At 44.2% G+C, this 23,288-nt stretch overlaps 1 protein-coding gene across 2 annotated transcripts in view; it reads left to right on the plus strand.

Annotated features, from left to right (window-relative positions):
* Positions 1–23,288, plus strand: part of RUFY4 (RUN and FYVE domain containing 4) — a 111,229-nt gene that overhangs the window by 84,837 nt on the left and 3,104 nt on the right. The window contains exons 9-12 of one of the 2 annotated variants that reach the window (XM_033946800.1): positions 1,067–1,173; positions 2,944–3,090; positions 9,736–9,867; positions 14,129–14,242. In XM_033946800.1, the coding sequence (XP_033802691.1) occupies positions 1,067–1,173; positions 2,944–3,090; positions 9,736–9,867; positions 14,129–14,231 (489 nt within the window). In that variant the 3' untranslated portion in view covers positions 14,232–14,242. Of the gene's footprint in view, positions 1–1,066; positions 1,174–2,943; positions 3,091–9,735; positions 9,868–14,128; positions 14,243–23,288 lie in introns of those variants that run through there. The other variant, XM_033946799.1, reaches the window with a different exon arrangement.

Here is a 23,288-nt window from a genome sequence, read left to right on the forward strand (position 1 = left end):
CAACCCTAAAAAGCCTTTTCTATCCTTGTAGACCCCCTCCACCTAGAATTTAAAACTAGCCACTCCTACCTACTGTGTTAGACTCCTCTACTTCATATTCTGCAATAACTTGTAAGCTGAATTGGAGTCCTCCACCTACAGTCCTGCCACTGGAGGGTGCTGTTTAACTCTCAGATTTTCGATAGTGAGGGACAGGCAAACTAGACGAGTGGGAATTAAGGCAAGGCACAAGCAGAGGTGATTAGATGAAAATGCGCTTTATCAGGAGTCCAATTCTAAAACAAAAAATGGCATAAAATAAAACATATAAAAATAAATAAATAAGATGCTTTCAAAATATAAAAAAATCTTACCAAGTCATATAATGTATTAGATCGTACATACACATAAAGAGCTTTGTAATGGAAACACCTACAGATAAATATGAAAAGTGATACAAGAATAGTTTAAATGCAAATAAAATAAATAAAACATACTATTTTCATTGTTATCTTTAGAACTGGACTCCTGATGAAGGCAACTGGCCGAAACATGGCTTGTGTTGAGTCCATTATATGAAAAGCCATAATAAAGAGCATTTTTAACTAATCACCTCTGCATGAGCCTTGCCTTGATTCCCACTCGTCTATTTCACTTCTTTGCTTTTCGTGGTTTTTTTTGCTTCTTCTCTGTGTATTGTGAACTCTGCAGGACTCCATCAGGCCCTCATCCTTTGGCACCCCTAGAAATTCAACACTATTCAAGCAGGCTTTATTCTCCAGATCGTCCATGTTTAGGGTTACCAGATGTCTGGACTTCGCCGGACATGTCCTCCTTTTCGAGGACATGTCCAGGGGTCCGGACGGCTTTTCAAAAGCTGACACTTTGTCCAAGTTTTGAAAAGCTTCCTGGAAATCGCGTCGGGCAGGAGCAGTGGGAGGACTTGGGGCGGTGATGGGTGGAACTGAGTGGCCCCCCCCTGTTTTGTCACGTTCTAGGCCACAGCCAGCTTACCCAGTGCTTGTTTCAGTCTGGCCCTGTCCCCATGAAACATGTCTGAAAAGTCTTCATTATTTTCCATTGACAGAAGCTAAACGATCAGTTAGCGAAAGTGACAACAGAATCTCAAATAAAGGAGCAAATTCTGACGGCAAAGGATACAGCAATTGAGGAGCTGGCGGAGGAGCTAAAGAGGTGAGTACTTCAGGGGCGTAGCGAGGGTGAATGGCGCTCATCTCCCACCCTCTTTCTTACCCCCCTGCCGCATACGTGCCCCCCTTATGCGTACCTTTTAATTTTGGCACAAGCAGCCACCAACTTGCTGTTCGCATCCGCTTCGGCGCTCTCTCTGAGTGGGTCCCGGAAGTGACATCAGAGAAAGCGCCAACGTTGACGCAGGCAGCAAGTTCATCGCTGCTCAAGCCACAATTAAATGGCACGCAGAAGGGGGGGCTCGTGCGCAGCAGGGGGGAAGAGTGCCGGCACCCAGAGGAAGACCGTGCCTGGGGCAGACCACCTCTTCCCCCCCCTTACTCCGCCACTGCTGGTACCTGAGGAGAAAAAGCGTGAAAGGGGGATTGAGGGCAGCTGGGCATGAGAGCTTTCTAATAAGAAGGTGAGTACGCAAGCATAATGGTTCCCTGATGAGAATCAGAAGAAAGGAAGCAGAGAGGTCCTGGGATGCATGAGGCCTCCCTAATGAGAGACAGATGGGGAAGAGTAAGGGGAAGAAGGCACCAAATGGCTCCCTGATGAGTCCCAGATGAGAATGAGTAAGGAAACGGGTTATTTAAGGATTTAGTACACAAAAATCTCTTCAAACCTAAGGAAATGAATAGTATGTAGATAGGAGAGAACATGAATCCCACCAGTACAATGAAGAGTCACTTCTTCATTCCTCATAACATAACATAACTTTATTCTTTTATACCGCCATAACCAAATGATTTCTAGGCGGTTTACACAAAAGAAGGCTGGACAATCTGTGAAATACGAATAGTTAAAAATACAACAGTGTCTTAAATGTACTCAGTGTAGAGTTTTACTACAACAAAAATGATAAAGGGCATGGAAAACCTCTCATATGCTGAGAGGCTGGAGAAGCTGGGGCTCTTTTCCCTGGAAAAGCGGAGACTTAGAGGGGATATGATAGAAACTTATAAGATCATGAAGGGTATGGTGAAGGTAGAGAGAGACAGATTCTTCAGACTGGCGGGGGCAGCAAAAACGAGAGGGCACTCAAAAAAATTGAGGGGAGATAGATTTAGAACAAATGCTAGGAAGTTCTTCTTCACCCAGAGGGTGGTGGACACCTGGAATGCGCTTCCAGAGCAGGTGGTTGAGCAGAGTACGATTTTGGGTTTCAAAAAGGGATTGGACGAGTTCCTGAAGGGAAAGGGGATCCAGGGGTATAATTAGAGGGTTACTATACAATACAAAACGCCCTTGAGTAATAGATCACTACAGGTCCTTGACCTGGGGGGCCGCCGCGGGAGCGGACTGCTGGGCGTGATGGACCTATGGTCTGACTCGGCAGAGGCTTATGTTCTTATAATAGTACCCACATTTAGGAAATGAATTTGTCAAACACCAATGCATTTACACAGTCAGGGCTGCTGTTTACCCGCTTGAAACGCAAGAGTCTTATCCATAGTCTTCGAGACCAACGCCAAGGGAGATGTTAATATTACATTACCTTAGTCCCAAGAAATTGATTGAGAAAGGAATATTCTCAGGTTTATTTTTGTATCAGGCAGCGAATAGATGGAACAAAATGTCAAATATGATAAGACTGTTGAAAACTCACTTGTCTAAGAGGTTTATTAATTCAAAATAATTTGATCCATTTTTTAATTTCTGTCTCTTCGTTAGCCGTACTGAACCTTAAAGCAAAGGGTGCAATTAATGTAATGTAATGTCTTCCCACAGTTCGTATGTTTTCTGAGCACTTTCTCTTTCGCCCAGGGTCAAACCGGACTGTGAACACTGCAGGAACCTGTTGGCAAAAACAGAAATGGAAGCGGAAGAGAAGGAAAAGAAATTCCTGGAAACGATCGCAGAGCAGAAGGATCTTATCACAAGTATGAAAGCCCGAGTGCTGGACTTAGTGAGGTAAGATTCCCATGTACTATACAGAGCTCTTTCTTGATGGGCCCCTATAAAAACCCACAGAAATCCCTGTTTATTCTATACTAGTTCAAGGGTTTCAAAGGCAGTCCTAGGAACACACCTAGCCAGTCAGGTTTTCAAGAAATCCACAATGAATATTCATAAGATAAATTTATATAGAATGCAGGTAAGGCATGCAAGTTTATCTCATGCCTATTTATTGATGATAAATGGGATGGCGGTGGCAAAAAGGGCAAACAGAATGCTAGGAATGATAAAGAAGGGAATCACGAACAGATCGGAGAAGGTTATCATGCCGTTGTACCGCGCTATAGTGCACCCTCACCTGGAGTACTGCGTACAGCACTGATCGCCATACATGAAGAAGGATACGGTACTACTCAAAAGGGTCCAGAGAAGAGCGACAAACATGGTTAAGGGGTTGGAGGAGCTGCCGTACAGCGAAAGATTAGAGAAACTGGGCCTCTTCTCCATCGAACAGAGGAGATTGAGAGGGGACATGATCGAAACATTCAAGATACTGAAGGGAATAGATTTAGTAGATAAAGACAGGTTGTTCACCCTCTCCAAACTAGAGAAATCGAGAAGGCACTCTCTATAATTGAAAGGGGATAGATTCCGTACGAACATAAGGAAGTTCTTCTTCACCCAGAGAGTGGTAGAAAACTGGAACGCTCTTCTGGAGGTTGTTATAGGGGAAAACACCCTCCAGGGATTCAAGACAAAGATGGACAAGTTCCTGCTGAACCAGAATGTACGCAGGTAAGGCTAGACTCAAGTAGGGCACTCACTAAAGTTAGAAGGGAAAAGATTCCTTACAAACATAAAGAAGTTCTTCTTCACCCAGAGAGTGGTAGAAAGCTGGAACGCTCTTCCGGAGTCTGTCATAGAAGAAAACACCCTCCAGGGATTCAAGACAAAGTTGAACAAGTTCCTGCTGAACAAGGACGTACGCTGATAGGGCTAGTCTCAGTAGGGCACTGGTCTTTGACCAGAGGGCTGCTGAATGAGCAGACCGCTGGGCACGATGGACCACTGGTCTGACCCAGCAACAGCAATTCTTATGTTCTTATGGAACTCCGCTCATATGAGGAAAGACTAAAAAGGTTAGGGCTCTTCAGCTTGGAAAAGAGATGGCTGAGGGGAGATAGGATTAAGAGTGGAGTAGAACGGTAGGGTTACGAGATGTCCGGTTTTCCCTGGACATGGCCTCCTTTTCAAGGATACGTCCGGGGGTCCAGACGGCTTTTCAAAACCCAGCACTTTGTCTGTCAAAATTGTGTCAGGAGGGGGCTTCTGTGCATGCACAGATGCAGTGCGGTGACGTCACATACATGCCTGCATGTGTGTAATGTCATTGTGTCACATCTGCACATACGTGGATGCCATCTGGGAGGGGGGCTGGGGGGCAGAACGGAATGTGATGCAGGCAGAATGGGGCAGAAATGGGCAGGTTTGGGGGACATGGCCATGGGTCCCGATTTTCATTCAGAAAAATCTGGTAACCCTAAGAACGGGTACAAGTGGATTGATTTATCACGCCAACAAAAATTAGGGGAGTGTGTGGCGCAGTGGTTAAAGCTCCAGCCTCAGCACCCTGAGGTTGTGGGTTGAATCCCCACACTGCTCCTTGTGACCCTGGGAAAGTTACTTAATCCCCCCCATTGTCCCAGGTACATTAGATAGATTGTGAGCTCACCTGGACAGACAAGGAAAATGCTTGAGTACCTGAATAAATTAATGTAAACCGTTCTGAGCTCTCCTGGGAGAATGATATAGAAAAACAAATAAATAAAATTACAAAGACTAGGGGACACTCAATGAAGTTACAGGGAAATACTTCTACAACCAATAGGAAGAAGTATTTTTTCACTCAAAGACTAGTTAAGCTCTGGAATGCATTGCCAGAGGTTGTGGTAAGAGCGGATAGCGTAGCTGGTTTTAAGAAAGGTTTGCACAAGTTCCTGGAGGAAAAGTGCATAGTCTGTTTTTGAGAAAGACATGGGGGAAGCCACTGCTTGTCCTGGATCGGTACCATGGAATGTTGCTACTCCTTGGGGTTCTAGAATCTTGTTACTCTCTGGGATTCCGGAATCTTGCTATTCTTTGAGATTCTGTATGGAATGTTGCTACTCTTTGGGGTTCTAGAATCTTGTTATTCTCTGGGATTCCGGAATCTTGCTATTCTTGGAGATTCTGTATGGAATGTTGCTACTCTTTGGGGTTCTAGAATCTTGTTACTCTCTGGGATTCCGGAATCTTGCTATTCTTGGAGATTCTGTATGGAATGTTGCTACTCTTTGGGGTTCTAGAATCTTATTACTCTCTGGGATTCCGGAATCTTGCTATTCTTGGAGATTCTGTATGGAATGTTGCTACTCTTTGGGGTTCTAGAATCTTGTTACTCTGGGATTCCGGAATCTTGCTATTCTTTGAGATTCTGTATGGAATGTTGCTACTCTTTGGGGTTCTAGAATCTTGTTACTCTGGGATTCCGGAATCTTGCTATTCTTTGAGATTCTGTATGGAATGTTGCTACTCCTTGGGTTTTGGCCAGGTACTAGGGACCTGGATTGGCCACCATGAGAACGGGCTACTAGGCTTGATGGACCATTGGTCTGACCCAGTAAGGCATGTTCTTATGTTGATTTCCTGAAAACAGGCTAGGTGTGTGCTGAGGACTGGGTTGAGAACCCCTGCACTAGATATAGTGCAAGTTTATGAAAGCATGACACAGAGGAGCCCTAGTGCTAAAAGGCAGTAGTGATACCACCCACAATGAAAAGCCATAAAAACTGCCTTATTCAACAGAATTGTCACCTAAAAAGTATCTACACCCAACACTACATATGTCCACTCCTGCTTTCAAATCTGAAATGTATAACATTATTTCTGCTGCCTTTTTAAGACTGTTTGTTGTATTTTCACTGCCTGTTGTAAGACTCCATATGCTCTTTGTAAGAAGAGTCTTACCACGCTGTATCCCGGACTTTTTTTGTAAGATGAAAGCATGAAACTTAGACTTCCCAGCTGAAACAGTCAGGCCAGGGACTCCCGACACAGTCTGTGTTTCAGCATAATGCATGCATCAGGGTGAGACAACATCCAGAGCCTTGTTCTGAGAAATCTTCCATTTTCCTTCTTAGTCAAAATGTAAAGTGGGAAACTGTACTTCCTTCCTAGATACTGGAATTATTTGCTTTTGGAATTGCCTTCATCTAGGAAAACAAGCAGTCCCTGAGTTACAGACGCCCGATTTAAGTACGACTTGTACTTAAGAACGTGGTTGCGGCTTCATTTGATTTCATTGAGCGGTATTTCCAGTGGCATAGACTCCTACAAAAAGATTCAGGAATGATGCATGGCCACATTAAGAGCCGTGTGAGGTTGTTTATGCTGTACCTTAAGAGGGAACACTGGGGACAGTTGGCCCTTTTGTCAGCTGGGAGCAGAATTTTAAAATCTACAAATCCTGAGTTACATACAAATCCAACTTAAAAACAACTTTAGAAACGTAACTCGTTCTTAAGCCAGGGACTCCCTGTATGGGACAATCCAGCCATTGTGACATCACTGGTGAAGTTGGCTCTTAGGCATTGGTGGAATGAGGCATTATGACATCACAATATGAGCTCTGGAATTTTACTACTTAAGAACGGGGTTGTGGCTTCATTTGATTTCATTGAGCGGTATTTCCAGTGGCCTAGACTCCTACAAAGATTCAGGAATGATGCATGGCCACATTAAGAACAGTGTGTGGTTGGGCTTTCTGTATCTTAGAGGGAACACTGGGGGAAGGTTGGCCCTTTTGTCAGCTGGGAGCAGAATCTGAAAATCCACCAGTTCTGAGTTACATACAAATCCGACTTAAGAAGTAACTCGTTCTTAACCCGGGGACTGTATTAGTTCTAAGTTATTCCATCTTATTCTTCACAGCTGTGGAACAACTACCTGTACAAATGTGTGTTTTAAATAATTATTTTATGTTTAGAAAACTGTTGAAGATTTATTTCTTTGAAAATTGTTGATGTGGAGAAATGCTGCATTTTGAGGCGATTGCTTGTTACTTCTTTTTTTATTTATAGTTCTGTTAAACCTAATTTAGGGATTATAACATAACAAAGTAGCCAGACTTCTCTAGAACAATTTTGGGGAATCAGAAGAGAATCAAAATAAACAAGACGTGTGCTATAACCTGCCTGAGAGGCTTAAATTTTCCTGATAGAACCGCACAGGAAGAGGAGAGTTCAACCCCAGCCCCCCTTTTTTTTTTTTTTTTACAAAAGTTAGCTGGCCATGGTAGTAATAGGTCTGATGCTCTTAGAATTCTATGAATGTCGGAGCTGTTACTGCTGCGGCCAGCGCTAAAAACGTAAGGGGGTGCATCGCTTGGCAGCAGGAGGGAGTGGGCATCTCTCCTGCTGCTGGGGATGTGTGGGGGCATTGCTTGGTGGCATGAGGGAGTGGTCATCTCTCCCGCTGCCAGGGGTGTGTGTGTGTGGGCATTGCTTGGCAACAGGAGGGAATGGGCATCTCTCTTGCTGCAGGGGAGGGTTAGGGGGTTATTAGTGTTGGATGATTGTGCAACAGGGCAGGAGAGAGTGGGCATCTCTCCTGCCAAATTTCAATTTGTTGTTTTTTGTTTGTTTGTTTTTTGTTTTTTTTTTTTGGGGGGGGGTAATTTTAAATTGCCTTGTACTACATTGGCATTGCAATATTGGAATCAAATCAGTGAGGCAAATCAGTGAGAACAGAATCTTCAGGCAGCACAGGAGGATTCACAGGGTGGCAAGAGACTGTTAATCCAAATGCCATCTGCAGACCAGCTTTAGACCATTGGTTCTTGTCTTCTTCTTCCTTCCCTCTCCACCCTCTTTTCCTCATTTATTCCGTTTTCTCAGAGGAGCTCAGAACAGTTTACATTAATATATTCAGGTACTCCAGCATTTTCCCCTGCCTATCCTGATGGGTTCACAATCTGTCGAATGTACCTGGGGCAATGGGGGGATTAAGTGACTTGCCCAGGGTCACAAGGAGCAGCGGGGGTTTGAACCCAGAACCTCAGGGTGCTGAGGCTGTAGCTTTAACCACTGCGCCACTCTAGAAATCACAGTTCAGTAAAAGCGAGCCAAGTAAAGGACAATCAAGCCATTGTGACATCACTGATGAGGTTGGCTCTTATTGGTGGAATGAGGCATTGTGACATCACTGATGAGGTTGACTCTTATTGGTGGAATGAGGCATTATCAGTGGCCTACAGAGGTGAAACTTATTGATAATGTTCTTTTGGTTCACGACTTGATTCTGGCTTAACAATGAAGCTCCAAGTAACTAAGACCATACAGGCATGCTTTGCACAAATGCACTTGTTATACCGATTAAAACCAATGTTAGCGCCATATGATTTTCAAACGGTGGTTCAGGCCATGGTTTTGTCGAGACTTGATTACTGCAATGCTCTGTACCTTGAAATAACAAAAGCAAGATGTGGAGCATTGCAGGTCATGCAAAATGCAGCAGGACGTTTGACTGCAGGTTTCCTCTAAATGTGATCATATCTCCAAAAATTGCACTGGCTTCCGGCCGTCTTCAGAACACAGTATAAAGCAGTGATGATTTGCCATCAATTTTTGCCTGGAAACATCCCAGAGTTGCTTAGAAGTAATAGGGTCAGTTCTTTGCGTCCTGAGAATTTAGCTTTCCTGAAGACGTCTGTGAAGCCAAGACTTGTCGAGACCAGCCAAATGATTTTCTGCTGTACAAGTCAAGTTATGAAACTCCTTGGCGGGTCAGATATGAAATTGCAGCGAAAAAGGCAGGTTTCGAAAACTTCTTAAGACGCAGCTATTCGTAGATGCCTTTATTTAGCTATTTCTGGTACTTTTCTGAGGATTGTCTGTATGTCCATCTTATTAGGTATTTGTTTATTAAGTGCTTATTTTAAATATTGTGCATGTAAATTTTTTAAACCATTTAGTGTTAAACAGTGTATAAATTTTTTTTTTTTTTTTAAAGTTCAATAAAATTTTTTATTGTATTATAAGAAAGAACAAAAAACATTTCAACAATATTAATCAATTTTCTATCCCATTCTCCCAGGGAAACTCAGAACAGTTTACATGAATTTATTCAGGTCCTCAAGCATTGTCCCTGTCTGTCCCAGCGCACTCACACTCTGTCTAATGTACCTGGTATAATAAAAGAGAAAAGTTTTTACTTTTTTAAAACCCCATCCCTAGTGTTTTTTCCCATCCTTACTATCTTCTTCTCTTCCCATTGGGAATCCAACAAATTTGTAACTTTCATTCCCTTATGTTCTTTCCCATTATTCCAGTCGTGTCCAAATTGTGAGTCTGTATTAACCCTGTCTTTTTTGTTTTTTCTTTTAATATTTTTACTTTTTATTTAATTGTTTTATCCCTATTATACTGTTATGTAATTCGCTTAGAATTTATTAGGCGAACCATTAAATCTAAATAAACTTGAACTTGAAACTTGAAACTATAGTAGGGGATTAAGTGACTTGCCCAGGATCATAGGGGGCAGTGTGGGTTTGAACCCTCAACCTCAGGGTGCTGAGGTTATAACTTTAACCGCTGCTCTCCCTCTCTCTTTTCTGCGCATCAGAGAGAAAGATGCCATGTGGAAGAAGACTGAAGGGATTGAGTGTCAGCAGAGAAGTCCAGCTTCCCATGACCCCGGCGTGTGTGTGAGCTGCAGGAAGGACTTCAAACCTTTCACTAGGAAATTGCAGTGCAGGTAACCTGCTCACCCGTTCACGCTCTTGTACACATGCCCACGCATGGACGGACACATAAATCAGAGTCTAGGCAGAGCCGCTGGGGGAAGGGAGGGAGGAGAGAATGCCCATGGCCTAGCCCTGCACTTTGCTTTCTAAGCACTGGCCTTCTGCGTTCACTGGCGGCCGCTGCGTGGAGAAGTCTTTCCACCAGTATTCAGAGCTACTGTCCAGATAATATAAGTCAGTGAACACAATGAAAAAATCACTCTCAAGCTTTCACAATAGCATATTGTAAAGTGCGTACAACTGTTAGTGAATTTTCTGCTCAGAGAAATGGAGGAAAAACCCCAACACTATTACCTCACCGCCCAATCGTCGCATGTTCAAAAACTCGTTGCGAGGATGCATATGTTTGAATTGTTTGCATATGGTACCACTAAGGCTACACTTTTGTTCTTATCATTTTATATTGTTTTATATTTCAGAACGGCAAACTAATCTTGTAGCTTGCAGGTTCCGACGTGACACGCTTCGTTCCTGCCTCAGGGAACCAACGAGATGTTGAGCAGATTTCAGAAAATATGGGCGAGTTAGGCTCAAAAATGTAAACGCTTCTTGCATATAGACCAACTCATTTATACACTTCCTCAGTTGGTCTATATCAGGGGTCTCAAAGTCCCTCCTTGAGGGCCGCAATCCAGTCGGGTTTTCAGGATTTCCCCAATGAATATGCATGAGATCTGTGTGCATGCACTGCTTTCAATGCATATTCATTGGGGAAATCCTGAAAACCCGACTGGATTGTGGCCCTCAAGGAGGGACTTTGAGACCCCTGATCTAAATGTACTTAATAGTTGGAGTCAATAGAGCAGGGGTAGGGAACTCCGGTCCTTGAGAGCCGTATTCCAGTCGGGTTTTCAGGATTTCCCCAATGAATATGCATTGAAAGCAGTGCATGCACACAGATCTCATGCATATTCATTGGGGAAATCCTGAAAACCCGACTGGATTGTGGCCTTCAAGGAGGGACTTTGAGACCCCTGATCTAAATGTACTTAATAGTTGGAGTCAATAGAGCAGGGGTAGGGAACTCCGGTCCTCGAGAGCCATATTCCAGTCGGGTTTTCAGGATTTCCCCAATGAATATGCATGAGATCTGTGTGCATGCACTGCTTTCAATGCATATTCATTGGGGAAATCCTGAAAACCCGACTGGATTGCGGCCCTCAAGGAGGGACTTTGAGACCCCTGATATAGACCAACTGAGGAAGTGTATAAATGAGTTGGTCTATATGCAAGAAGCGTTTACATTTTTGAGCCTAACTCGCCCATATTTTCTGAAACCTGCTCAACATCTCGTTGGTTCCCTGAGGCAGGAACGAAACGTGTCACGTCGGAACCTGCAAGCTACAAGATTAGTTTGCCGTTCTGAAATATAAAACAATATAAAATGATAAGAACAAAAGTGTAGCCTTAGTGGCACCATATGCAAACAATTCAAACATCTGCATCCTTACAACGAGTTTTTGAACATGCGACGATTGGGCGGTGAGGTAATAGTGTTGGGGTTTTTCCTCCATTTCTCTGAGCAGAAAATTCACTAACAGTTGTACGCACTTTACAATATGCTATTGTGAAAGCTTGAGAGTGATTTTTTTCCATTGTATTCAGGACATTTCTTTGAATCACTCTTCTCTTGGAAGTTTAGAGAGTGCTTGTGCCCTATTTCTGTCCATTTGACTGAATATAAGTTAGTGGCGAACTAAAGGGGGCGCGGGAGGGTACTGGCACTCGTCCTCCTCTCCACTAGAGAATGACACGGTGACAAAATTCATCACCGTTCCCGTCCCCCTGGATAACCGCGGGAAACCATCTTCATGTCATTCTTTAAGGAGAGAGGGAAGAATCAGAATATGAATGGCCACAACCACTGACCCTCAAGCTTTGCTTTGAAGAATGCTGGTGTAGAAGGACCGAGGTTGAAATAGACACTAGAAAATGACTTGGGATTATTTCCCGCGGTTATCCACAGGGACGGGAACGGTGATGAATTTTGTCACCGTGTCATTCTCTACTCTCCACCCCCACACTCCTTCCCCACCCCACCCCCACTACTGCGCCTTCCCTTCCCTCATACCCTTTAACGTTTGCTGCTCGAGCCAGCGTCGGCTCTTCTTCTGACATGGTTCGATAGTTAAGTTTACACCAGTTTGAAAAAAACAAACCCTAGATATTCAATGCTGGTCACTAGAAATGACCCGACATTGAATAAGAGCGATTAGCGCTGACTGTGGGATAGGGTTACCAGATTTTCCTTCACGAAAATCCAAACCCATGGCCACACCCCCAGGAGCGCCGAGTTCTGCCCTCCAGCAGCATCTGCGCGTGCGCGAACACGACACAATGACATCACGTGCACGTGGGCAAACGCCCCTTCCCACCGTGATTTTGTCAGGAAGCGGCTGGATGCTTTTCAAAACCTGGACCAAGTGCTGGGTATTGGAAAGATGTACGGACCCCCGGACATATCCTCTAAAGCAGGGCATGTCCAGGGAAATTTGGACTTCTGGTAACCCTACTGTGGGAGATAGCTGACCTGCCTCTCGCGGTCAGAATATTGGCTTGGCCGCCACTCCTCCTAATTGTTATGGCTGATAGACCAAATTTTAGAGTTGAGCAGATTTTAACTGTTGCTTAAATTTTATCTGGGAATAAAGTTTTCCAGCCCAATATACGTGTTTATACGAGTATTTTGCTATTTTTTGAGACAGATTATAGATTTTCTTCCACAATTTCCGGGACTTGTATACCGCCTTTTTGCTGCTTTGGTATTGAGCTGACATTGAAAGCGGTGGGCACTGGAGGATTAATCCTCCCTTTTACAAAAGCATAGTGCAGTTTTTAGCGATGGTAACAGCTCCGACACTCATGGCCGGCACTAAAAACCGAAGACGGTGACGGAGTTCAAAAAAGCGTGGGGTGAACACAGGATCCAGAATCAGAAAATAATTGTAAATATTGAAGAACTAAGGCCAGTACTGGGCAGACTTGCACCGTCTGTGTCTGTATATGGCCTTTTGGTTGAGGATGGGCTGGGGAGGGCTTCAATGGCTGGGAGGGGGTAGATCAGTGGTCTCAAACTCAAACCCTTTGCAGGGCCACATTTTGCATTTGTAGGTACTTGGAGAGTCTCAGAAAAAATGTCTTATTAAAAAAATGACAAACTTTGCATGAGGTAAAACTCCTTATAGTTTATAAATCTTTCCTTTTGGCTAAGTCTTGATAATAATTTGTAATTTATAGCTGAAGAGACATAGGATCAAGAAACGGTTTTATTTTACTTTTGAGATTATGATAAACATACCGAGGGCCTCAAAAGAGTACCTGGCGGGCCGTGAGTTTGAGGCAACTGGTGCAGATGGACTGGAGTGAGCTTTGACGGAGACTTAAAGTAGTTGGAACCTAAGAAAAATACAGGCAGAGCTTTGGATTCTTGCCCAGAAATAGCTAAGAAAAAAAAACCAACAACAAATTTTTAAATTGAATCAGGTTGGGCAGACTGGATGGACCATTCGGGTCTTTATCTGCCGTCATCTACTATGTTACTACGGTTATATGAAAAGGGGGATAAGTGACTTGTCCAGGGTCATAAGGAGCCACACTAGGATTTCATCTCCTAGCCTCTGGGTACAGAGACACCAGCTCTACCCATGAGCCACACGTACACTGGATGGGATAGTTGTGGGGTCACTTTAGCTTTGGTCAAATTAAGTCCTTCAGGATCTCCCAGCACAGCAGACAATGACCTCCACTGTAGGGTTTCTCAACTCGGTCCTGGAGTACCCCCTTGCCAGTCAGGTTTCAGGATATCCACATTGAATTAGCATAAACTTGATTTGCATACACTGCCTCCATTATATGCAAATGTTTTTCATGCATATTCATTGTGGATATCTTGAAAACCTGACTGTTAAGGGGGTACTCCAGGACCGAGTTGAGAAACACTGCACTGCTGTATCTAATGCAGATTGCTGGGTGTCTCTGCAGGATCTCATAACATAGGAGATACATACTTTGAGCCTCTGAATTCAAGAGGGCCTGGGATAGGCACGTGGGATCTCTCGGAGAGAGATTGAGATCATGGCTACTGCGGATGGGCAGACTGGATGGGCCACGTGGCCTTATCTATCATGTTTCTATGTTTTAGCGTAGTGTAATATTCCTGAAGCCTCGTATTTCTGAAGTGCAGGTTTAATGGGCTTGAATTTTTCATTTCAGGCTTTGCAGGAACACCGTGTGCCAGGCCTGTTCCGTGAAGAGTGGGAAGAAAGAGCTTTCCTGTGTTCCCTGTTACCAGAAGGGAACTATGCCAGTCACTTGATCACAGCCAGCAAGTGCCATCAGCACCTCTGCAACTATTTAATGGCTGGCCTTAAGAAATTCGTTCTGACAGCTTCAGAACCAGCTGCCGTACCGACACCGATTCAGGTTATCTTCAGCGGGCACCGTGACTGGCAGTTAAGCGGTCATGTCTGTTAACGTCTGTGCATTTCTTCTATTCAGTACATGAGAGGGTCTCTCCTACGTTAGGGGCCTGGTTATTGAGCCAGAAGAAGGACAATCCTGCAATCTAGGAACCCACATTTAACGTCCACTGCACTGACCACTAGGTGGCCCCTTTCCTCTGTGTGACCAAATGATGCTTTTTGATGTCCATATTTTGGATGTTTCGTTTTGGAAAATGGCTGTTCATTTGGGTCATTTTCTTTTTTTTTTTAATATATTTTTACATTTGGGTCATTTTCAGCACAAGAATGTCCTTCTCATGTATTTTTTGAACAGGAAATCACAATGTTTTTTTCTATTCGAAAATGACTGTGAGATGGATGGGTTTTTGGGGTTTTTTTTTTAATTATGAGGCAGATGTCCCAATTCTGACTTGGATGTTCTTTCAAAAAATGTCCCTCCATGTGTGTCACTGCCAAAGTTACGCCAGATTTATGGCTGCTGTTACTACACAGCCTTAGGGTATCTCGTAACATAGTAAATGACGGCAGATAAAGACCCAAATGGTCCATCCTGTCTACCCAACCATACATGCTCCATAAATTAATTTAGTTTTAAATGGTCCTTTTTTCTTAGACATTTCTGGGCCAGAAACCCAGAGCCCTGCCCAGTAGTTCCATCTACTGGCGTCTCCATCAAAGCTCACTCCAGCCCATCTGAACCATCCCAGCCATCAAAGCCCTCCCCAGCCCATCCCAAAACTGAATGTCCATATACGGGACTCAGACCGTGCAAGCCTGCTCAAAACTGGCCTTAGTTCCTTCAATGTAGACCCATTATTTTCTGATTCGAGATCCTCTGTGTTCATCCCACGCTTGTTTGAACTCTGTCACCATTTTCTTCTCCACCACCTCCCTCGGGAGCACATTTCACGCATCAACCACCCTCTCCGTAAAGAAGAATTTCCTAACATTACTCGTGAATCTTCCACCTCTCAACCTCAAATTATGTACTCTGGTTTTATCATTTTCCTTTCTCTGGAATAGATTTTATTCTACGTTAATATCTATCAAGTATTTGAACATCTGAATCATATCTCCCCTGTCTAAATGGAGGTACCCAGTAGCAGTGATATTTTGCTTCTCTCCGGATCTAAACAGAACAGCCATTTTTGCTAAGCTTTCTAGAATTTCCACTACCTGGGATAACTTTGGCCTCCTCCCCTAGACCACTATGGTACGATCTGGATAGTGGTGTGGTGGTCTGTCAAGATAGCCAGGGCCCTAGCTACTCCTATCTGCACAAATGCTTTTGAATATTGTTCCAGTGGCATTTAATGGAATCATTCTTTTGCCTCTAAAGCAGGGGTGTTAAAGTCCCTCCTCGAGGGCCGCAATCCAGTCGGGTTTTCAGGATTTTCCCAATGAATATGCATTGAAAGCAGTGCATGCAAATAGATCTCATGCATATTCATTGGGGAAATCCTGAGTACCCGACTGGATTCCGGCTCTCGAGGACCAGAGTTGCCCACTCCTGATCTAGAAGAAAGGTGGGAAAGAGGGATTTTGATATTTCTTTTAAATATTTCCGTGGCATTAATGTATAGGAGGTGAGCCTTTTTCAAATGAAAGAAAACTCCAGAATGAGAGGGCATAGGACAGGGGTGTCAAAGTCCCTCCTCGAGGGCCGCAATCCAGTCGGGTTTTCAGGATTTCCCCAATGAATATGCATGAGATCTATTAGCATATAATGAAAGCAGTGCATGCAAATAGATCTCATGCATATTCATTGGGGAAATCCAGAAAATCCGACTGGATTGCGGCCTTCGAAGAGGGACTTTGACACCCCTGCTCTAAAGCCTCACCTAGAAGAGATTCTCTTGCTGTAGCGGGTTTGACTTCAGCTTATCCCATGTCACATCAGTGGTATTCCTGTACGTGAAACTCCATCCATGTTCTGCATTTGAGGGCTGTCACACTCTCTTCTACTCATCCCCAGGGCAGTTGCTGGAAAAAAAACAGCGTCTGGGACATGCACAGCTTTTAGCATTCCGTTATCTGCTCGGAGGCTGACTGAATGACTTAAAAGGCTCAGTGGTGCCACATACCAATTCTTCCTGCAGCTTTCTTACACCTGCGCTTCTCTGCCACTCTCTCTTCTTGTTACCATTGCAGTGGGCACCACTTTGGTAAATTGTTACATCACATTCATTGACTTCTATTCCACCGTAACCTTTCAGTTCCAGGCAGATTGCAATAAGAAAGACATGGCAGTACTTGAGGGAGTTCAGAGAAGAGCGACTAAGCTAATAAAGGGTATGGAAAACTTTTCATACGCTGACAGGTTAAAAATGCTGGGGCTGTTCTCCCTGGAAAAGCGGAGACTTAGAGGAGACATGATAGAAACCTTCAAAATCCTGAAGGGCATAGAGAAGGTAGACAGGGACAGATTCTTCAGACTGTGGGGAACCACAAGTACAAGGGATCACTCGGAGAAACTGAAAGGGGACAGGTTTAGAACAAACGCTAGGAAGTTCTTTTTTACCCAGAGGGTGGTGGACACATGGAACGCGCTTCCGGAGGTTGTGATAGGCCAGACCACAGTACAGGGGTTCAAGAAAGGATTGGATAGGTTCCTAAAGGGATTGAGGGGTACAGATAGAAGCAGAGGTAGGATATAAAAATGGTCAAATCACTTCACATGTCAAAGGACCTGGTGGGCCACCGCGGGAGCAGACTTCTGGTCTGACCCAGTGGAGGCAACTTCTTATGTTCTTAAGAGGTATCTGGAGGTTTCCAGGGAATTACATTTCAAAGCTTATTAGTATTGCAGGACATATTTCCTAAATCATCCCTTCACAGTGTTATTAGTGCAGTGTACACTGTTTCGATAAGTCAGAACCTCTCGCTGTTATTAGTGCAGTGTGCACTCCTTTGGTAAATCAACGCCTCTTCATTGTGATCGGTGTAGTACGCACTTCGTCTGAATAAGTGTCATTCTTGCAGCCTGTGTGAGTGTTTCCCCATTCATGTGCGTGAGTCTGCAAAACCCTCACCTCCCAGTCTCCTTCCTGGCAGTGAAGTTTCAGGGTTTGCTCAAGATGTGGCACACAATGTCTGAAGCAAGCGGCTAGGGTGAGCTGTGGCGCAAGAGATTTCTCAATTATTTTGCTCTCTGAGTTGCCCGTTTCTTCCTGCTCCCTCCAGGTCCCATGTAGCCATAGTGACAAAATGTAATAATAATAATAACTTTATTCTTCTGTACCGCCATAGGCAGATGACTTCTAGGCGGTTCACAACGAAGAGGGCTGGACAATCAGCGAATTACAGAATGCAAGAAGTGAGGATACAACTTATTACACAAGAAATAGATAAAAGGAAAATATGAAACTTAAGTAAGAAATATGGATCTCATGTATGAAACCCAGGAATAGAAGCTGGACAATCGAGTTGCAGAATGTGGAAAATGAGGGGGCAACATATTACACCAGAAATAGACAGAGGGAAAATAAAGCTTTGTAAGTACATAAGAACATAAGCAATGCCTCTGCTGGGTCAGACCTGAGGTCCATCGTGCCCAGCAGTCTGCTCACGCGGCGGCCCAACAAGTCCAGGACCTGTGCAGTAATCCTCTATCTATACCCCTCTATCACCTTTTCCAGCAGGAAATTGTCCAATCCTTTCTTAAACCCCAGTACCGTGCTCTGCCCTATTACGCTCTCTGGAAGCGCATTCCAGGTGTCCACCACACATTGGGTAAAAAAGAACTTCCTAGCATTTGTTTTGAATCTGTCCCCTTTCAACTTTTCCAAGTGCCCTCTTTGTTCTTTTATTTTTCAAAAGTTTGAAGAATCTGTCCCTCTCTACTCTCTCTATGCCCTTCATAATCTTGTAGGTCTCTATCATATCCCCTCTAAGTCTCCTCTTCTCCAGGGAAAAAAGACCCAGTTTCTCCAATCTTTCTCTCTCTCTTTCCATCTCTCCCTCTCTCTATTTCTGTCTCTCTCCCTTTCTATCTCTCTCTGTATTTCTCTCTCTTTCTGTCCCTCTCTACTCTCTCTATGCCCTTCATGATCTTGTATGTCTCTATCATATCCCCTCTAAGTCTCCTCTTCCCCAGGGAAAAGAGTCCCAGTTCCTCCAATCTTTCTCTCTCTTTCTCTCTCTCCCTTTCTCTCTCTCTCTCTATTTCTGTCTCTCTCCCTTTCTCTATCTCTGTATCTGTCTCTCTTTCTGTCCCTCTCTACTCTCTCTATGCCCTTCATGATCTTGTAAGTCTCTATCATATCCCCTCTAAGTCTCCTCTTCTCCAGGGAAAAGAGTCCCAGTTCCTCCAATCTTTCTCTCTCTCTCTCTCTCTATTTCTGTCTCTCTCCCTTTCTCTCTCTCTGTCTTTCTATCTCTCTCTCTATTTCTCTCTGTCTCCCTTTCTCTCTCTCTTTCTGTCCCTCTCTACTCTCTCTATGCCCTTGATGATCTTGTAAGTCTCTATCATATCCCCTCTAATTCTCCTCTTCTCCAGGGAAAAGAGTCCCAGTTCCTCCAATCTTAATCTCTCTTTCTCTCTCTCCCTTTCTCTCTCTCTCTCTCTCTCTCTCTATTTCTGTCTCTCTCCCTTTCTCTCTCTCTGTATCTCTCTCTCTTTCTGTCCCTCTCTACTCTCTCTATGCCCTTCATGATCTTGTATGTCTCTATCATATCCCCTCTAAGTCTCCTCTTCTCCAGGGAAAAGAGTCCCAGTTCCTCCAATCTTTCTCTCTCTCCCTTTCTCTCTCTCTCTCTATTTCTGTCTCTCTCCCTTTCTCTGTATCTCTCTCTCTTTCTGTCCCTCTCTACTCTCTCTATGCCCCTCATGATCTTATAAGTCTCTATCATATCCCCTCTAAGTCTCCTCTTCTCCAGGGAAAAGAGTCCCAGTTCCTCCAATCTTTCTCTCTCTCTCTCTATTTCTGTCTCTCTCCCTTTCTCTCTCTCTGTCTTCCTATCTCTCTCTCTATTTCTCTCTGTCTCCCTTTCTCTCTCTCTTTCTGTCCCTCTCTACTCTCTCTATGCCCTTGATGATCTTGTAAGTCTCTATCATATCCCCTCTAATTCTCCTCTTCTCCAGGGAAAAGAGTCCCAGTTCCTCCAATCTTAATCTCTCTTTCTCTCTCTCCCTTTCTCTCTCTCTCTCTCTATTTCTGTCTCTCTCCCTTTCTCTCTCTCTGTATCTCTCTCTCTTTCTGTCCCTCTCTACTCTCTCTGTGCCCTTCATGATCTTGTATGTCTCTATCATATCCCCTCTAAGTCTCCTCTTCTCCAGGAAAAAGAGTCCCAGTTCCTCCAATCTTTCTCTCTCTCTCTCTCTATTTCTGTCTCTCTCCCTTTCTCTCTCTCTGTATCTCTCTCTCTTTCTGTGCCCTTCATGATCTTGTATGTCTCTATCATATCCCCTCTAAGTCTCCTCTTTTCCAGGGAAAAGAGTCCCAGTTCCTCCAATCTTTCTCTCTCTCCCTTTCTCTCTCTCTCTCTCTCTCTATTTCTGTCTCTCTCCCTTTCTCTCTCTCTGTATCTCTCTCTCTCTTTCTGTCCCTCTCTACTCTCTCTATGCCCTTCATGATCTTGTAAGTCTCTATCATATCCCCTCTAAGTCTCCTCTTCTCCAGGGAAAAGAGTCCCAGTTCCTCCAATCTTTCTCTGTCTTTCTCTCTCTCTCTCTCTCTCTCTCTATTTCTGTCTCTCTCCCTTTCTCTCTATCTGTCTTTCTATCTCTCTCTCTATTTCTCTCTGTCTCCCTTTCTCTCTCTCTTTCTGTCCCTCTCTACTCTCTCTATGCCCTTGATGATCTTGTAAGTCTCTATCATATCCCTTCTAAGTCTCCTCTTCTCCAGGGAAAAGAGTCCCAGTTCCGCCAATCTTTCTCTCTCTTTCTCTCTCTCTCTCTCTATTTCTGTCTCTCTCCCTTTCTCTCTCTCTGTATCTTTCTCTCTTTCTGTCCCTCTCTACTCTCTCTATGCCCTTCATGATCTTGTAAGTCTCCATCATATCCCTTCTAAGTCTCCTCTTCTCCAGGGACAAGAGACCCAGTTTCTCCAATCTCTCAGCATTTGACAGGTTTTCCATCCCTTTTATCAGACGTGTCGCTCTCCTCTGAACCCTCTCGAGGCTTCTGTTTAGGAGATGAATCTGTCAAACAGTACGGTTTTAATTGCTCTCCGAATGGCACCGTAGGTCAGCCTGGCTCCATTGATGAAATTACCAAGCCAGGTCTGCTGTTTGCTTGCTTGGAACATGAAGGACCTGTCCAAAAAGGACTTGTATTTGCAGCCGGTGATCCTTGGGTATGTAAATATGTTACGGTTTCTGGTTGTGTAGTACGAAATGGACGACGGGGGGACCCGGGAGACAGCAGAAGACATTTCTTTTCATCATTTATTTCATGCCACTTGGGGTGCCCCTAGGGGACTTAAAGGACAGCACATCAAATTAACTTCTCCTCCTTTTACGAAGCCGCGTTAGCTGCTTTAGCGCGCGCGACTTTTAATCATGCGCTAACCACCGTGCTAACTGAAAATCTACCGCCTGCTCAAGAGGAGGCGGTAGCAGCTAGCACAGCCGGCAGTTTATTACGCACGTTAAACCACTAACGCGGCTTCGTAAAAGGAGCCCTTAGCGTAGGATTTCCCAAGACAGGACTTGTTAGAATTTTAGGGGAGATTGGTCTTGGAGGCGGCTTGCAAGGAGCCAGGGCTTCCTTCAATATGCAAATTGTTTAATAAGCAGCGATATATTTTAGGTCGAACACCTCACAGCCACTCACCATAAAACTGGGAGTAAATGGGGGGAAATCTGAGACCTGCTTAAAGATAAGTTATAAGTGTAAATAGGTCAACGCCCTTTTCAGAATTTTTATAAAAGAACTAAATTAGAATCTGGGTCCCTTAGTCTAGTATATTAACCCCTAGACTATTCCTCAGACTTGCTACTGCTCTGTTAAGGGGGGAGAGAATGGGACTTGTATACTGCCTTTTTTGGTTACATTTTCAAAGTAGTTTACCTATATAAGTTGCTTATTTTATACCTGGGACAATGAAGGATTAAGTCACAAGGAGCAGCACTGGGATTTGATCCCACCACCTCAGGGTGCAGAGGCAGCAGCTCTACTACTAAGCCACTCCTCACCTGTTAAGAACATCTGTAATCCCTAAGCTGTCATAGAGCCAGTTTCACATTCAGGGAAGAGGGAGAAGAACAGCAGACCCTAATCCCTCCGATGGGCAACTACTCAATCAGAACACTTTTCTGTTACGTGACAAATACCAGGTCTAAATACCGAGGTCCATCTTTTTAGAAATAGACGTCCTTTTCCCTTCTGTGATCAGAGTCAGATGTCCATATTTTGGACCTTCTCCCACCTAAGAAGATTAATCTATCCTGTACAGATGTAAATTTAACCCATTCATCTATCCATAATGTATGTCAACCTTGTAACCCATTCTGAGCTCACCTAGACCGTGTCCCTTGCCGTTGAATGTACTGCAGTGTTTGACATCCATATCCTACCTTTGTAAGACTGGGGTTTGGATGTCCATGCAATATGGAGTCTAAATGAGTTTCAGATGTCCAAACCCTGAATACAGCTTACCGTAAATCTCTTAAAGTTCATTTCAGAGCAAAGCTATTGAGGCAACAAATCCATAGTCCATAGTCTTAATGAGAAAGACATTGGGGGAGCAACTGCTTGCCCTGGATCGGTAGCATGGAATGTCGCTACACTTTGAGTTTTGGCCAGGTACTAGTGACCTGGATTGACCACCGTGAGAACGGGCTACTGGGCTTGGTGGACAATTGGTCTGACCCAGTAAGGCTATTCCTATGGAACGTACGCAGGTGAGGCTGGACTCATTGAGAGCACTGGTCTTTGACCTGGGGGCCGCCACGTGAGCGGACTGCTGGGCACAATGGACCATTGGTTTGACCCAGCAGCAGCAATTCTTATGTTTTTATTCCACAATGCTGGGGCCAGATAATAAAATGCAGACCCATATACAATCCAATTGTGCCTTAGTTAAAGGGGGAATGGAAAAGTGAGTCTAAAATCAAAGAGTTCTACAAGATGAATAAGGTACCAGGAAATCAGATAGAATCCAGGGAACCCATACTACTTCCAGTGTTTCCTACTCTTCTTACTCAGAAATAGCAATCCCTTCTATATCCCAACCTGCAGTCGCTACACCTGACAGCTTGGTTTCTCTAAGGCTGAGCTCTACTCAATTGCTCCTCTCTCAGCCTATTCGTCACATCATTGATGCTTCCAGGAAACCGGCCACACAGCAATGTTATGAACAGAAGTGGACTCGGTTTTCTTCCTGGTGTTTACTTCATCATCATGGTCCAACTTCCTTGGCAGTGGAACTAGTATTGGATTATCTCCTTTCTCTGTCGGACTCTGGTCTTGAGTCTACATCCATTAGAGTCCATCTCAGTGCTATTACTGCTTTTCATGAACCAGTGCAAGGCAAACCCCTTATTGCTCATCTTATGGTATCCTTTGGTCACCTCCCCCTCACCCCCCCCCCCCCAATAGAAAACCAAATGGGCCAAAATCAAAATCTTACATTTGACATGAAAAGGGATTGATGATCAATGATATTCTCTACACAGCAGAGGGGACATGAAGGAGAAGAGCCTTGAGATGCTGCAAAGGAGAGGGTGCATGACGGTTCTATCTACAGCAGGGGTGGGTAGCCATAGCCCTTGAGGGCCACGACCATGTCAGGCTTTCAAGATTTCCACAATGAATATGCATGAGATTGATTTACACGTGCGGGTCTCATGTACATTCATTGTGGAAATCTTGGTGTCTCAACTGGATTGTGGCCCTCAAGGACTATTCTTATCCACCTCTGACCTAGAACATCAGATATATTTGGGTTGGCCATGCTAAGGGACTG

Source organism: Geotrypetes seraphini, chromosome 5 (assembly GCF_902459505.1).
Source record: "Geotrypetes seraphini chromosome 5, aGeoSer1.1, whole genome shotgun sequence".
NCBI lineage: Eukaryota > Metazoa > Chordata > Amphibia > Gymnophiona > Dermophiidae > Geotrypetes > Geotrypetes seraphini.